The 15,252-nt window shown below is 33.9% G+C and overlaps 1 protein-coding gene across 3 annotated transcripts in view; it reads left to right on the plus strand.

Annotated features, from left to right (window-relative positions):
- ZnT35C (Zinc transporter 35C) overlaps nt 1-15,252 on the plus strand; it is a 252,281-nt gene that overhangs the window by 130,986 nt on the left and 106,043 nt on the right. For all 3 annotated transcript variants that reach the window (XM_067764970.1, XM_067764969.1, XM_067764971.1), the window contains one exon: nt 11,773-11,883. In XM_067764970.1, coding sequence (XP_067621071.1) covers nt 11,773-11,883 — 111 coding nt within the window. The remainder of the gene's footprint in view (nt 1-11,772; nt 11,884-15,252) is intronic.

Here is a 15,252-nt window from a genome sequence, read left to right on the forward strand (position 1 = left end):
TAGCTGAGATAGGGCGATATTCCATCTAGTAGTCCATATACTCTATGTAGCTCTTTGAATATAGAAAAAAATATATATATTTATTTAGCGAGACAGGCTAATATTGCTTTTTACAATTTATCTTTTTGCTATGATATTAGATAAAAATTAAAAAAATTTCACTTCTTCATCAGCTCGCTTTTCGGGTGATAAGTTTTGAACTCGAGTTGAGCTACATTTAAACTGGTGTTGAAGCAGATGCCTCTATCCAGCCAGCAAGATGAATGCCCCGCTGCACGCTTTGTAATTTGTCTCTAAGTATTGCACTTTTGTCGACATTCCTTTTATTGCTAATAATGCATTGCAATAAATCCAATGCAATTGATCAAGTTCTGTTGAACGAACCTAAAAATATTCCTCTCTAATTTGTGCTTAAAAGGATATAATATATATGAAAAAATAGCAAGAAAAAGACAATTTGCCTCTATGTATTGCCTCTTTTTGCTATTCCTCTTATTGCCAAAAACGCATTGCAATAAATCCAAAGACCGACCAAGTTCTGGTGAACGAGCCTAAAAATATACCCCCTCCCAATTTGGGTTTAAAAACATAGAATATATATGAAATAACAACAAAAACAATACTCAACCACAAAATGCGTGGCATAGAATTGGCTGAGTTCAAAATTCATCAACCGGAAAGGTAGCTGATGGAGAAGTGAAATTCAGAAACATGCGCTAGTAACAATCATCGTCTGCAAATTTTGAAATTTTTTTCTAGTATCACTTAAAAAAAAATTTTAAAAAAGGGGAAAATCGCATATTATGAATACTGGGCGGGTCCATTTAAAAATCGCTCATTGCTCTGTGAAAATCGTATTCTAGGGATCAAAATAAGAAACTTTGCCGAAGGAACCATACCTCTAAAACGAATTCTGATACCCCCCCCCCCCCCCCCCCCCCCCCCCCCCCCCTTTGGGACGAACTTTTGGGTAGCGGCAATTTAAATTCTACCAGCTGTGTCTTGTGGTGGCTTAAAAAAAACAACACAAGCAATTTTACGAACTGCAATTGTGTCACAGTGATACCTTCATTTTTTAAAACGGTTGAATAAAAAACCCACACAACTATGTTTACGACATGCAAAAGCATCACAGTGATGCCTAGGTTTTAAAAGGGGGTTGTAAACACGCTAATTTCTAATAATTTTTTTAAATTTCTTTTCTATTACGAAGTTAAATTCATTTTTTCATTTACATATGTTCTGACTAAATAAATTTCTAAAGAGAAAAATAAAATCCAAAAAGAAAAAACATAGGCATTTCAAAGTGAGATTTTTCAAATTTGTCCCTACGACCCAAAAGGGGGGCATCAGAATTCGTTTTAGAGATATGGTTCCTTCGGCAAAGTTTCTTATTTTGATCCCTAGAATATGATTTTCACAGAGCAATGGGCGATTTTTTTGCCTCCCCACAAATCGACCCCGCCTAATGAATACTCTTATTATATTTATGACTTTGAATTTATTTTCTTTTGAAATACATAAATAATTGTGTGACAATCAAACTAATTTATGTACGTACATAACTAGCCGGCTGATTGTATTGAAATTAGTTGATCTATATTCAATAAAATTTCCTTAATCAATTTTATTAGAAATTCTCCTTGTCGATTTTGTTATCACATTTTAGTGGATACGTGTGCAAAGACACAAAATCTTGGGGAAAGTGCAAAAAACAAGATTAGTTTCATTATTTATGGATAATATGATTAAATATTTATGAATTGTTAGATGGTTGTAGACACATATACAATGGTTAATTTAAAGCAGCTGGGTTAAACTGGCCGGCCCCTAAGAAGTTCGCATGGACTGTTTGTGTCATATGGATTTATTAATTAATTATTTATATACAATGTACTATAAGACTTATACTGTTTTCACACAGAAACTTAACGTTTCGAGATATCGCCATAAAGGTGGACCAGGGGTGACTCTAGAATGCGTTTATACGATATGGGTATCAAATGAAAGGTGTTAAGGTGAAAGGTATTTTAAAAGGGAGTAAAGATTTTGTTTGTACAATATGGGTATCAAAAGAAAGGTGTTAATGAGTATTTTAAAAGGGAGTGGGCCTTAGTTCTATAGGTGGACGCCGTTTCGAAATATCGCCATAAAGGTGGACCAGGGGTGACTCTAGAATGTGTTTGTACGATATGGGTATCAAATTAAAGCTATTAATGAGGGTTTTAAAAGGGAGTGGTGGTTGTTGTATAGGTGATCGCATTTTCGAGATATCGCCATAAAGGTGGACCAGGGGTGGCCCTAGAATTTGTTTGTACAATATGGGTATCAAAAGAAAGGTTTTAATGAGTATCTTAAAAGGGAGTAATCCTTAGTTCCATAGGTGGACGCCGTTTCGAGATATCGCCATAAAGGTGGAGCAGGGGTGACCCTAAAATTTGTTTGTACAATATGGGTATCAAAAGAAAGGTGTTAATGAGTATTTTAAAAGGGAGTGGGCCTTAGTTCTATAGGTGGACGCCGTTTCGAAATATCGCCATAAAGGTGGACCAGGGGTGACTCTAGACTTTGTTTGTACGATATGGGTATCAAATGAAAGGTGTTAATGAGTATTTTTAAAAGGGAGTGGGCCTTCGTTTTATAGGTGTTCGCCTTTTCGAGATATCGTCATAAAGGTGGACCAGGGGTGACTTTAGAATAGGTTTGTACGATATGGGTATCAAATGAAAGGTGTTAATGAGTATTTTAAAAGGGCGTGGGGCTTAGTTCTATAGGTGGACGCCTTTTCGAGATATCGCCATAAAGGTGGACCAGGGGTGACTCTAGAATGAGTTTGTACGATATGGGTATCAAATTAAAGGTGTTAATGAGAGTTTTAAAAGGGAGTGGTGGTAGTTGTATATGTGAAGGCGTTTTCCAGATATCGACCGAAATGTGGACCAGGGTGACCCAGAACATCATCTGTTGGATACCGCTAATTTATTTATATATGTAATACCTGCCAAGATTTTAAGGGTTTTTTATTTCGCCCTGCAGAACTTTTTCATTTTCTTCTACTTAATATGGTAGGTGTCACAACCATTTTATAAAGTTTTTTCTAAAGTTATATTTCGCGTCAATAAAACAATCCAAGTACCTTACCATGTTTCATCCCTTTTTTCGTATTTGGTATAGAATTATGACATTTTTTTCATTTTTCGTAATTTTCGATATCGAAAAAGTGGCCGTGGTCATAGTCGGATTTCGTTCAATTTTCATACCAAGATAAAGTGAGTTCAAGTAAGCACGTGAACTAAGTTCATTAAAGATATGTCGATTTTTGCTCAAGTTATCGTGTTAATGGCCATGCGGAAGGACAGACGGACGACTGTGTATAAAAACTGGGCGTGGCATCAACCAATTTCGCCCATTTTCACAGAAAACAGTTAACGTCATAAAATCTATGCCCCTACCAAATTTCAAAAGGACAAATTAAATGAAAAAGGGCGGAGCCACGCCCATTTTGAAATTTTCTTTTATTTTTGTATTTTGTTGCACCATATCATTACTGGAGTTGAATGTTGACATAATTTACTTATATACTGTAAAGATATTAAATTTTTTGTTAAAATTTTACTTTAAAACTATTTTTTTTAAAGTGGGCGTTGGTCCTTCTCCGATTTTGCTAATTTTTATTAAGCGTACATATAGTAATAGGAGTAACGTTCCTGCCAAATTTCATCATGATATCTTCAACGACTGCCAAATTACAGCTTGCAAAAGTTTTAAATTACCTTCTTTTAAAATCAATCAAATTTTTTTTCGATCCTGATTATTTTGATATATAGAAGTCTATATCTATCTCGATTCCTTTATATATGTACAACCAACCGTTATCCAATCAAACTTAATATACTCTGTGAGCTCTGCTCAACTGAGTATAAAACAAGTAAGGAAGGCTAAGTTCGGGTGTAACCGAACATTACATACTCAGTTGAGAGCTATGGAGACAAAATAAGGAAAATCACCATGAAGGAAAATGAACCTAGGGTAACCCTGGAATGTGGTTGTATGACATGTGTATCAAATGTAAGGTATTAAAGAGTATTTTAAGAGAGAGTAGGCCATAGTTCTATGGATGGACGCCATTTAGGGATATCGCCATAAAGGTGGACCAGGGCTGACTCTAGAATGTGTTTGTACGATATGGGTATCAAATGAAAGGTGATAATGAGTATTTTAAAAGGGCATGGGCTTTAGTTCTATAGGTGAACGCCTTTTCGAGAAATCCCCATAAAGGTGGACCAGGGGTGACTCTAGAATATGTTTGTACGATATGGGTATCAAATGAAAGCTGTTAATGAGTATTTTGAAAAGGAGTGATCCTTAGTTCCCTAGGTGGACGCCGTTTCGAGATATCGCCATAAAGGTGGACCAGGGGTGTCTCTAGTTGTACGATATGGGAATCAAATGAAAGGTGTTACTGAGCGTTTTAAGAGGGAGTGGGCATTAGGTCTATAGGTGGACGCCTTTTCGAAATGTCGCCATTAGGGTGGGCCAGGGGTGACTCTAGAATGTGTTTGTACGATATGGGTATCAAACGAAAGGTGTTACTGAGCATTTTAAGAGGGAGTGGGCATTAGGTCCATAGGTGGACGCCTTTTCGAGATATCGCCATTAGGGTGGGCCAGGGGTGACTCTGGAATGTGTTTGTACGATATGGGTATCAAATGAAAGGTGGTGATGAGTATTTTAAAAGGGAGCAATCCTTAGTTCTATAGGTGGACGCCTTTTCGAGATATCGCCATAAGGGTGGACCAAGGGTGACTCTAGAATGTTTGTACGATATGGGTATCAAACGAAAGGTGTTACTGAGCATTTTAAGAGGGAGTGGGCACTAGGTCTATAGGTGGACGCCTTTTCGAGATATCGCCATTAGGGTGGGCCAGGGGTGACTCTAGAATGTTTGTACGATATGGGTATCAAACGAAAGGTGTTACTGAGCATTTTAAGAGAAAGTGGGCATTAGGTCTATAGGTGGGCGCCTTTTCGAGATATCGCCATTAGGGTGGGCCAGGGTGACTCTAGAATGCGTTTGTACGATATGGGTATCAAATGAAAGGTGGTAATGAGTATTTTAAAAGGGAGTAATCCTCAGTTCTATAGGTGGACGCCTTTTCGAGATATCGCCATAAAGGTTGACCAAGGGTGACTCTAGAATGTTTGTACGATATGGGTATCAAACGAAAGGTGTTACTGAGCATTTTAAGAGGCAGTGGGCATTAGGTCTATAGGTGGACGCCTTTTCGAGATATCGCCATTAGGGTGGGCCAGGGGTGACTCTAGAATGTTTGTACGATATGGGTATCAAACGAAAGGTGTTACTGAGCATTTTAAGAGGGAGTGGGCACTAGGTCTATAGGTGGACGCCTTTTCGAGATATCGCCATTAGGGTGGGCCAGGGGTGACTCTAGAATGTTTGTACGATATGGGTATCAAAGGAAAGGTGTTACTGAGCATTTTAAGAGGGAGTGGACATTAGGTCTATAGGTGGACGCCTTTTCGAGATATCGCCATTAGGGTGGGCCAGGGCTGACTGTAGAATGTTTTTACGATATGGGCATCAAACGAAAGGTGTTACTGAGCATTTTAAGAGGGAGTGGGCATTAGGTCTATAGGTGGACGCCTTTTCGAGATATCGCCATTAGGGTGGGCCAGGGTTGACTCTAGAATGTGTTTGTACGATATGGATATCAAATTAAAGGTATTAATGAGGGTTTTAAAAGCGAGTGGCCTTTAGATGTTTATGTGAAGGCGTTCTCGCGATATCGACCAAATGTGGATCAGGTGATCCAGAAAATCATCTGTCGGGTACTGCTAATTTATTTATATATTCAATAACACTAACAGTATTCCTGCCAAGATTCCAAGGGCTGTTGATTTCGCCTTGTAGAACTTTTTCATTTTCTTCTACTTAATATGGTAGGTGTCACACCCATTTTACAAAGTTTTTTCCAAAGTTATATTTTTCGTCAATAAACCAATCCAGTTACAATGTTTCATCCCTTTTTTCGTATTTGGTATAGAGTTATGGCATTTTTTTAATTTTTCGTAATTTTCGATATCGATAAAGTGGGCGTGGTTATGGTCGGATTTCGGCCATTTTTTATACCAAGATAAAGTGAGTTCAGATAAGTACGTGGGCTAAGTTTAGTAAAGATATATCGGTTTTTGCTCAAGTTATTGTGTTAAGGGCCGAGCGGAAGGACAGACGGTGGACTGTGTATAAAAACTGGGCGTGGCTTCCACCGATTTCGCCCATTTTCACAGAGAACAGTTAACGTCATAGAATCTATGCTCCTACCAAATTTCAAAAGGATTGGTAAATTTTTGTTCGACTTATGGCATTAAAAGTATTCTAGACACACTAAATGAAAATGGGCGGAGCCACGCCTATTTTGAAATTTTCTTTTATTTTTGTATTTTGTTGCATCATATCATTACTGGAGTTGAATTTTGACTTAATTTACTTATATACAGTAAAGATATTAAATTTTTTGTTAAAATTTGAATTAAAAAAATTTTTTTTTTAAAAAGTGGGCGTGTTCTTCATCCAATTTTGCTAATTTTTATTCAGCACATATATAGTAATAGTAGTAACGTTCCCGCCAAATTTCATCATGATATCTTCAACGACTGCCAAATTACAGCTTGCAAAACTTTTAAATTACCTTCTTGTAAAAGTGGGCGGTGCCACGCCCATTGTCCAATATCTTACTAATTTTCTATTCTGCGTCATAACGTCAACCCATCTACCAAGTTTCATCGCTTTAACCGCCTTTGGCAATGAATTATCGCATTTTTTCGGTTTTTCGAAATTTTCGATATCGAAAAAGTGGGCGTGGTTATAGTCCGATATCGTTCATTTTAAATAGCGATCTGAGATGAGTGCTCAGGAACCTACATATCAAATTTCATCAAGATACCTCAAAATTTACTCAAGTTATCGTGTTAACGGACGGACGGACGGACGGACGGACGGACATGGCTCAATCAAATTTTTTTTGGATCCTGATTATTTTGATATATGGAAGTCTATATCTATCTCGATTCCTTTATATATGTACAACCAACCGTTATCCAATCAAACTTAATATACTCTGTGAGCTCTGCTCAACTGAGTATAAATATATAGTGAACAGATGTACATACCTAAACGATTTTAATACAAATATAAAAAAATGGCAAAAAGCCCCCTTATCTGAACGATCGGTTGTATGGGATATATATTATATATAGCTCCAATCGAAATGATTTTTACAGGAAATCTTCTGTGATATATTAGAATAAATATCACCAAGTTTAACGTTTTTATATTGGAAATTGAGGGAGAAATTGCCAAAAATCTTTCTGTCTGAACGATCAGTTGCATGGGATGTATACTCTATATAGCTCCGATCAAAGTGATTTTTTCAAAAAATCTTCTATGATATATTAAAATATATATCACCGAGTTTCACGTTTATACTTTCTAAATTAAGGGAGAAATGGCCAAAAAACGATCAGTTGTATGGGATATAACTATATATAGCTCCGATCAAAGTGATTTTATCAGGATATCTTCTTTGATATATTAGAATATATATCACCAAGTTTCACGTTTATACTTTCCAAATTGCGGCAGGAATGACCAAAATCGTCTTATCTGAACGATCGGTTGTATGGGAGATATATGTATGTTATAGTGGTCCGATCCTACCGGATCCAACGAATGTCTAATATAATACAAAAATACATCCTTGTGCCAAATTTCATTGAGGTATCTCAAAGTTTGAGGGACTAGTTTGCATTCAAACAGACAGACGGACGGACGGACAGATGGACATGTCTATATCAACTCAGTTCGTCGCCCTGATCAATTCGGTATACTTAATGGTGAGTATATCTTCTATATTTCTCAACGTTACAAACATCGGACCAAAGTTAAAATACCATTTCATCTTCATGAAGGGTATAAAAATAAAACTCAAAAATAGAATTCCATCAATTGTTACAAGTTTTAACTGTTTTAAACAAATATTTTACCAAACGCTAAGGACCATGTTTGCATGGTCTGAAGAAGATGGTCCATCATGTACCTTTTCAATAATGTGTGCGAATTCAACCAATTAAATCTCTTAATTTTTATCTTAAAGAGATTTAAGCACTTCCACGTGACTCATCGCATGCGCTACTCCCCCTACTACTGCAATTGGAGGCAAATCAATTTTTTAGAAAAAAAAGAAAAACTCCAATGAAGATATCAACTGCAGACAAAATTGATTTGATTTTATCTTTTTCTTTTAGCGTCATTTCGCCACGCGCGCTAATATTTTTCCCCGGCGACTTTAAAAGCTCTTAGGTGCAATGCACCTGTAGCTTGTCTGGCAACAGATTTTGCTGGCTGAGTTTGTACTTTTTTTTAACTTAATTAATTGAAATTTCTTGCGAAAAGCACCCACCCATTGTATTGCGCGTTCATTTCAAGTGTAGCAAAGTGGAAGAGAATTGCTCAAAAAGGAAAATCAATTAATAAATTTTACTTGAGCTTTAAACCGACCGAATCGAATGTATGCGGCGGCTAAAAAATTGGAACGCAATAAGGACTAATTGAGTAACTCCAGTGATTGTATGAATGAATGGATGGGTGCTTGTGTGGTGGCAGTGCATGGGTGCATGATGTGTGTGTGTTTGCTTGTTTGAATGAGTTACTGGCTGAATGAATGGTTGAAAAAATGCGGATATGGCTCAGTGGTATGAATAAATAAATGCAAAGATGAAAAGAAAAAATATTTAGCGCATATACCAAATTTTCTGTGCCAGCGAGTGCAAAGCAAACAGTGCTGAAAAGTCATAGAAGAAACAAAATTAAAACTACGTAAGAAAATTAAAATATATATATATATAAAGAGTTCATAACAAAAAGTAATCGAATTTCTGAAAGAAAGCAAGTTGAGCATGGCAGCACCAGCGAAGTGGCTTTGGCAAAAGTAACAAAACGAAGTTGAACAGAATTTAATTTTATTGCTACTTTTGTTGCGTGAGGTCGCTCTTAGCTGCAATACGCAGAGACTTCTTCCTCAGCACCCCAAAAAGCTGCTACAAATACAAAACCATGCAAATGTCGAATTGTCGTCAAACAAACGCAAGCGAAAACTGTTTGCCTTGCGTGGTGAAATTGAAAAAGTATGCAAAAGGAAAAAAAAAAAAATAAAAAAAGCACATCAAGTGAAAAAGGAAATACAATAAAAAACATGTAAGGACGGGACTGTCATCGGCTGTACCGAAGACTTCATACCTTTCATGAATGGGGCTGAACAATAATCTTATCCCATTCGTAATCTAATAATGCGCTGTATAAGATAAGAAATATATAGTGAACAGATGTACATACATACCTAAACGATTTTAAGATAAATATAAAAAAATGGCAAAAACCCCCTTATCTGAACGATCGGTTGTATAGGATATATATTATATATAGCTCCGATCGAAATGATTTTTTCATGAAATCTATGATATATTAGAATATATATCACCGAGTTTCACGTTTATACTTTCTAAATTGCGGCAGGAATGACCAAAATCGCCTTATCTGAACGATCGGTTGTATGGTTATAGTGGTCCGATCCAACCGGATCCGACAAATGTCTAATATAATACAAAAGTACATCCTTGTGCCAAATTTCATTGAGATATCTCAAAATTTGAGGGACTAGTTGGCGTTCAAACAGTCAGACGGACGGATAACGTTACAAACATCGGACCAAAGTTAATATACCATTTCATGTTAATGAAAGGTATAAAAATTACGGAAATCACAAATAAAAGTTTTGCATGCTTTCTTCGATATACATATTTTTATTTATTTTTTTTTGTCTGTATCACATTCTTTATAAATATTTTTTTTTTATTTTATAAATTTTTAAACATATTTTTATGTATATATTTTTGTTTAAGTGAAAAAAAAGCGCTTGTCACATTGTCATCTATAAGAGAATATGCCATTCGTGATGCTAGATCTGATCAATGCTGCAGTGGGGATTGGTAATGCTGCTTTTAGGGGTGGCGTGAGTTTTGCCTGTTATAAATGCAATAAAGAATTTAATCGACTTTCAGGTGCCAACAACGTGGCACTCTGGAATTAGGAGGTGACGCAAATGTTAGTGCATATTTAATTCACACATTTAAAGCTGCGCATGTAAACGAAGACTAAACGGGTCATTCCATTTTAAATCGGTTTTAACTTATGACTAGCATTGGTGTTTTAGATTTTTTCACTTTTTCCAGTTCAAGTTCAGAAATTAATAATTAAGAAAAAATCGAAATCGAAATATCGACAAAATCAATAAATACAACATATGTGGTATAATTAATTGCAGTTTTATTATTAATATATGTGTGTGGCCTAGAGCTCGGAAATTCTTCTTGATATAACTTTTGAAAGGCCGAAAATAAAAATAAAAACAACATTAATTAAGAAAAAAAAATTTGCCTAAAAAGCAAAAGAACAGTTTTTTTGCTTTGATTTTTTTTTTAATGTTTGAAGCAAAAAAATTTAATAAGTTTTTTGAAAACAATTAATTATTTTTTTTTAACTTAATTTGAATATATGTGGCCCGGCCTATGAAAAGGTGGCTTATGACTCAAAAAAAAAAAAAAAAACAGCTGTTAACAGTTGTTCCTCGCAAAAAAACCTTTTCATAGGCCGGGTCACATATAGATAGAATAATTTTGAGAAATAAATTTTTTGTCAAAACAAAATGAAAAAAAAAAAAATATATTGAAAAAAAAAAATAAGAAAAACCCGGACGTTTGTTAAAAAGTATAAAAATTAAAAATATAGAATATAGAATTTAGCAAATCATTTCTTTTATTGAATTGTTTGATTTTTTTTTTGTTTGATTTTCTAAATAATTTATTTTTTATTTTTTTTTTTTGCCATTCTGACATTAAAACCTTAAATCTTCTCAACAAAAGTTTGCTTTAATTTTATTTCAATATATCAAAAAATTGCAAATTTTTCTGAGTTATTGATATAACCTCTATTTCATAATTTAAACAAACAAGCAAATCAAAATTAGATATTTCCGGCACTTTTCAATTTGTTATGAAATAACCCATTAAAAAATACATATTTATATGTATGTATATCTATGATTACATTTCGAAGAGTCGTGGTGTGTGTTGTTCGCACTTCGATGATGTTTTTCGCTGCTTTAACGGGTTATTATTTGCATATGGTTTTGCCTTTGCTATTTTTTCTGCTTTCGCTTTGTTCTTTTTTTTCTCCCATTTTTTGGTGTGATAATTCATATTGAATTGGAAAATCGTTATGGAAAATTGTATTAAACGTACAGATCTACATACCTACATACATATGTACATTTGTATTTACATACGTTCATATTATTTTCGAAATTTATTTCCGTCGCTGTAGTATTATAAGTCGTATAAAGAAAAGCAATTTTTTAAGCTTGATAAGTAGGTTAAAAGGATGTGGTACGATGTCCGTTGGTCAATTGCATACAAATTAATAATCGTAAATTATTGGTTTGCTAAAAAAAAAATGTAAGGCGCGATAACCTCCGAAGATATATATATATATATATATATATATATTTTTTTTTTTTGAAAGAATAGGTTGGCCCCTTCCTTCCCGAAAGAATAAAAAAAAAATCGTAGCGAACTTATCAGATATATCAAAATGTTTGTATTAATAATTCTAACTAAAACTTTCTTGTATCATTTTAGTGCGGGATCACTGCCATCGTCAACGTAGCGAAGGCGTCGATATAAAAGCGCGCAAGAAATTAATAATTGCAAGTGTGCTGTGTCTAGTATTTATGGTTTGTGAAATTATAGGTAAGTAAAAATTCTATATTTATTGAAATGTAAGGCAAGCGAAGCTGAATAGGGTTATTTTCGAAAATTTCGGTTTAGCAACGCTATCGGAAATTATTTCCACACCTACACTTAGGCCGGGATAAATTCTTTAAGTCAACCTTTCAGTAAGCTGCGACAGCATTGCTAAAAATTCCTAAAGTCCGTTTAAAAAATTCTTTCATCCATATTTAATATTTTTCTCTTTTCGAAGATTTCAACAAATCCCGCTCACTTAGCCTAAGAAGGCAACGTATAAAGTCACATTTGTTCTAGCACTCGACTTTACAGATTTTCTTTTTAAGTACATTCAGCAGCATTCAATTAAATTATTTTGTTACAAATAAATTTCCATTGGAATTTAAAGGAACTTTCTCTTTTTCTGAGAAACACGAAAATATTGGTGTCCTTGTATGCATATTTGCATACTTATATCAGCAGTGTTTGTGTGTGTGTACCGTTGCACATGTGTACATAAAAACTAAGACCTTTCCAAGAAATATCAGTATATACATACACTGAAAGAAATGGTGCTAGTAAAACCAACAAATCGGTTCTGTTGTTCTTGACTTAACGGAGATTCGGTGAAATTGATCGAATTATGGATAATTCGACCGATTTCTTTGTCAAACGAACAAATTAGTTTAGTCATTTCAACAAAAGAGAAATTGTCGCTCTTAGGTTAACAAAATTCTGTAAAATTGACAGATTCCTGGTCAATCTAACTGATTTTTCTGTTAACACAACTGATCTTACAGGTCATTTCAACGGCGATCAACTGTCAATACATGAGCAAATTTCAAAGAGAAATTTACGCTCACTGCGCTCTCTACTTTGTACTTATGACGATGGTGCCACTTGTTAAAAAAACACCAGAATAAGAAAACCATCAAATGGGAAAAACAAACAAAAGGGGAAAACAACAAAAAACTAGTTTTTCTGTTATCAAGACAAAACAAAAAAAACCTTTTTTGAATTTACTGTACAAAAATTACGAGATACCGGGACACCTATCTATCGGGTACAATTTTGCAACTTCTCGTCCAAGCTAAATGCAAAATTGCGCGCTCTTGTTGAAAAAGTTTTGTTTGAACGAACGGGAATTTTTCCAAAGTTAGGTTTTTACGAATTTTCACTCACGCGAACGAATTTAATAAGATAATAAAAAAAACATCCCTTTTTAATGTTGATGTTTCCGACATAAAAGTTTGAGTTGTTTTGGAATTGTTTCAACTTAAAGTGTTACGAAAATTAAACTTGCCGAATTACATGTAAAATTACTCCAGTGGTGAATTACCTTCCTGCGATTTGATTCTTTACTTTTCTATAACTTACAAGTTCTCTTTTTAAAATGTTACGTCAAACATTTATACTACAAGTTTTCTTCGAAACAATCAAGTGTGGCAACTACATGCGAGAGAAGAAATTGAAAATGAGCTGAGCTGCAACTGAAAGAATTGAGAATCAGTTTTGTGACTACTATTTTCATTTCTATTTGCAAAGCGAAGTCCAAAACTATAAATTAAATAAATTATAAAATATAAAATTTGGTGAATGTGCGTTTAATAAAAAAAATAATTAAGTGTATAATGTTTAATGTGTGCTAGCATATTTGATGTAGCCCAATTGACGTTCGGTTAGTAAGTGTCACCGTGGTGTGATGGTAGCGTGCTCCGCCTGCCACACCGTATACCCTGTGTTCATACCCCGGGCAAAGCAACATCAAAATTTTAGAAATAAGGTTTTTCAATTAGAAGAAAATTGTTCTAAGCGGTGTCGCCCCTCGGCAGTGTTTGGCAAGCGCTCCGAGTGTACTTCTGCCATGAAAAGCTCTCAGTGAAACCTCATCTGCCTTGCAGATGCCGTTCGGAGTCGGCATAAAATATGTAGGTCCCGTCCGGCCAATTTGTAAGGAAAATCAAGAGGAGCACGACGCAAATTGGAAGAGAAAGAAGCTCGGCCTAAAATCTCTTCGGATGTTATCGCGCCTTACATTTATTTGCAACTTTTTTTGTCACTTTGACTACTAAAAAGGTCAATTACGAATCAACGATTTGTGCGCATTTGATTCAACATCTTGTTGCGATGGATAAAAATTGACAAAAATTTCGGTTGAATTGACCCGTATTTCGGTTGATTTTACCAGCCTTTTTCTTTCCGTGTATGTACATACATTTGGATTGAAGCAATAAAAACTTTAATAATTTTCACAAAATGCCAATTAGTAAATTTGCTGTAGGTGTATGCATGTGTACGCAAAAGTTAATGTATTGAGTGTACTTAGCACTTAAATTGCAGAACAGTTATCAAAACAAAACTAAACCACAAATAAAATTAGAAAAATACGAAGAAGAGAAACACTTTTATTTATACTTGCATCGCCATACAGTGTGTACTGAAACTGTGCACGCGATAATTTTACCTGAAAAATGACAATGTTAAATTTGTAACACGTATTATTTTCTTAAATGAAATTTAAATAATAACAAATACCACTTCTGATCAACAAAGTGTTGTGTTGACCTTTCTTTTTGTTTTTTAATATAAAATTTTTTGTTTAATTTTGATATATTCTTTTTTTTAAATGTTTTACTTCTTAGTGAAAAAATGAAAAGCAATTTGTTGCCATCTATAAATAAATAACTAAAAACAAAAATAGAAATAAAAATTTTAAGCGGAAACCGGGAAAAAATCACGAACAATTTGGTGGAAATTAAGTTATTTTTTTTTAATTTCACAATTTTTATGTAATTTTCAAAAAATCTTCATTGCAAAACATTTCCCCAAATTTGCAACATATATAATTTTCTTTAATTTTATACATTTTTTTAATTTTATATTTTTTTAAATTTAAAGATTTTTTTTTTATTTTTTTTATATATTTTTAACTTTTATTAAATTTTTTTTTTATTTTTTGTATTTAAAAATTTGTTTCTTAATTTTTTTTAACAAAGCTTTTGCAATTTTTCCTCATAATGTTTAAGTTCCTCAAAATTCATACTAATTTTTTTGTAATAATTTAAAATTTCTTTCATAATTTGTTTTTTAGTTCTCTTAAAATTTTTACACAATCTTCAATACATTTATTTTTAGCAAGTTTTGCTACACTTATTAAATATTTTTTTTTTTTAACGAAACATCTGCATTTTTTCTTTTTAATGTTTTATAATCACTAAAATCCTATATTGCAAGCTCCTTTGCTAAATATATACTATTATTTTTAATAATTATTATTTTTCTAGTAATTATTATTTTTCTAATAAAATAATTTTTTTTTATAGTAAAGTTCATACTTTCTTAACAAACTTGTTTTTACGATTGTGTCAATAACGTCTTTTAATAAACACAATT

The sequence above is a fragment of the Eurosta solidaginis genome, chromosome 2, assembly GCF_040869045.1.
Source record: "Eurosta solidaginis isolate ZX-2024a chromosome 2, ASM4086904v1, whole genome shotgun sequence".
In the NCBI taxonomy this organism is placed as follows: Eukaryota; Metazoa; Arthropoda; class Insecta; order Diptera; family Tephritidae; genus Eurosta; species Eurosta solidaginis.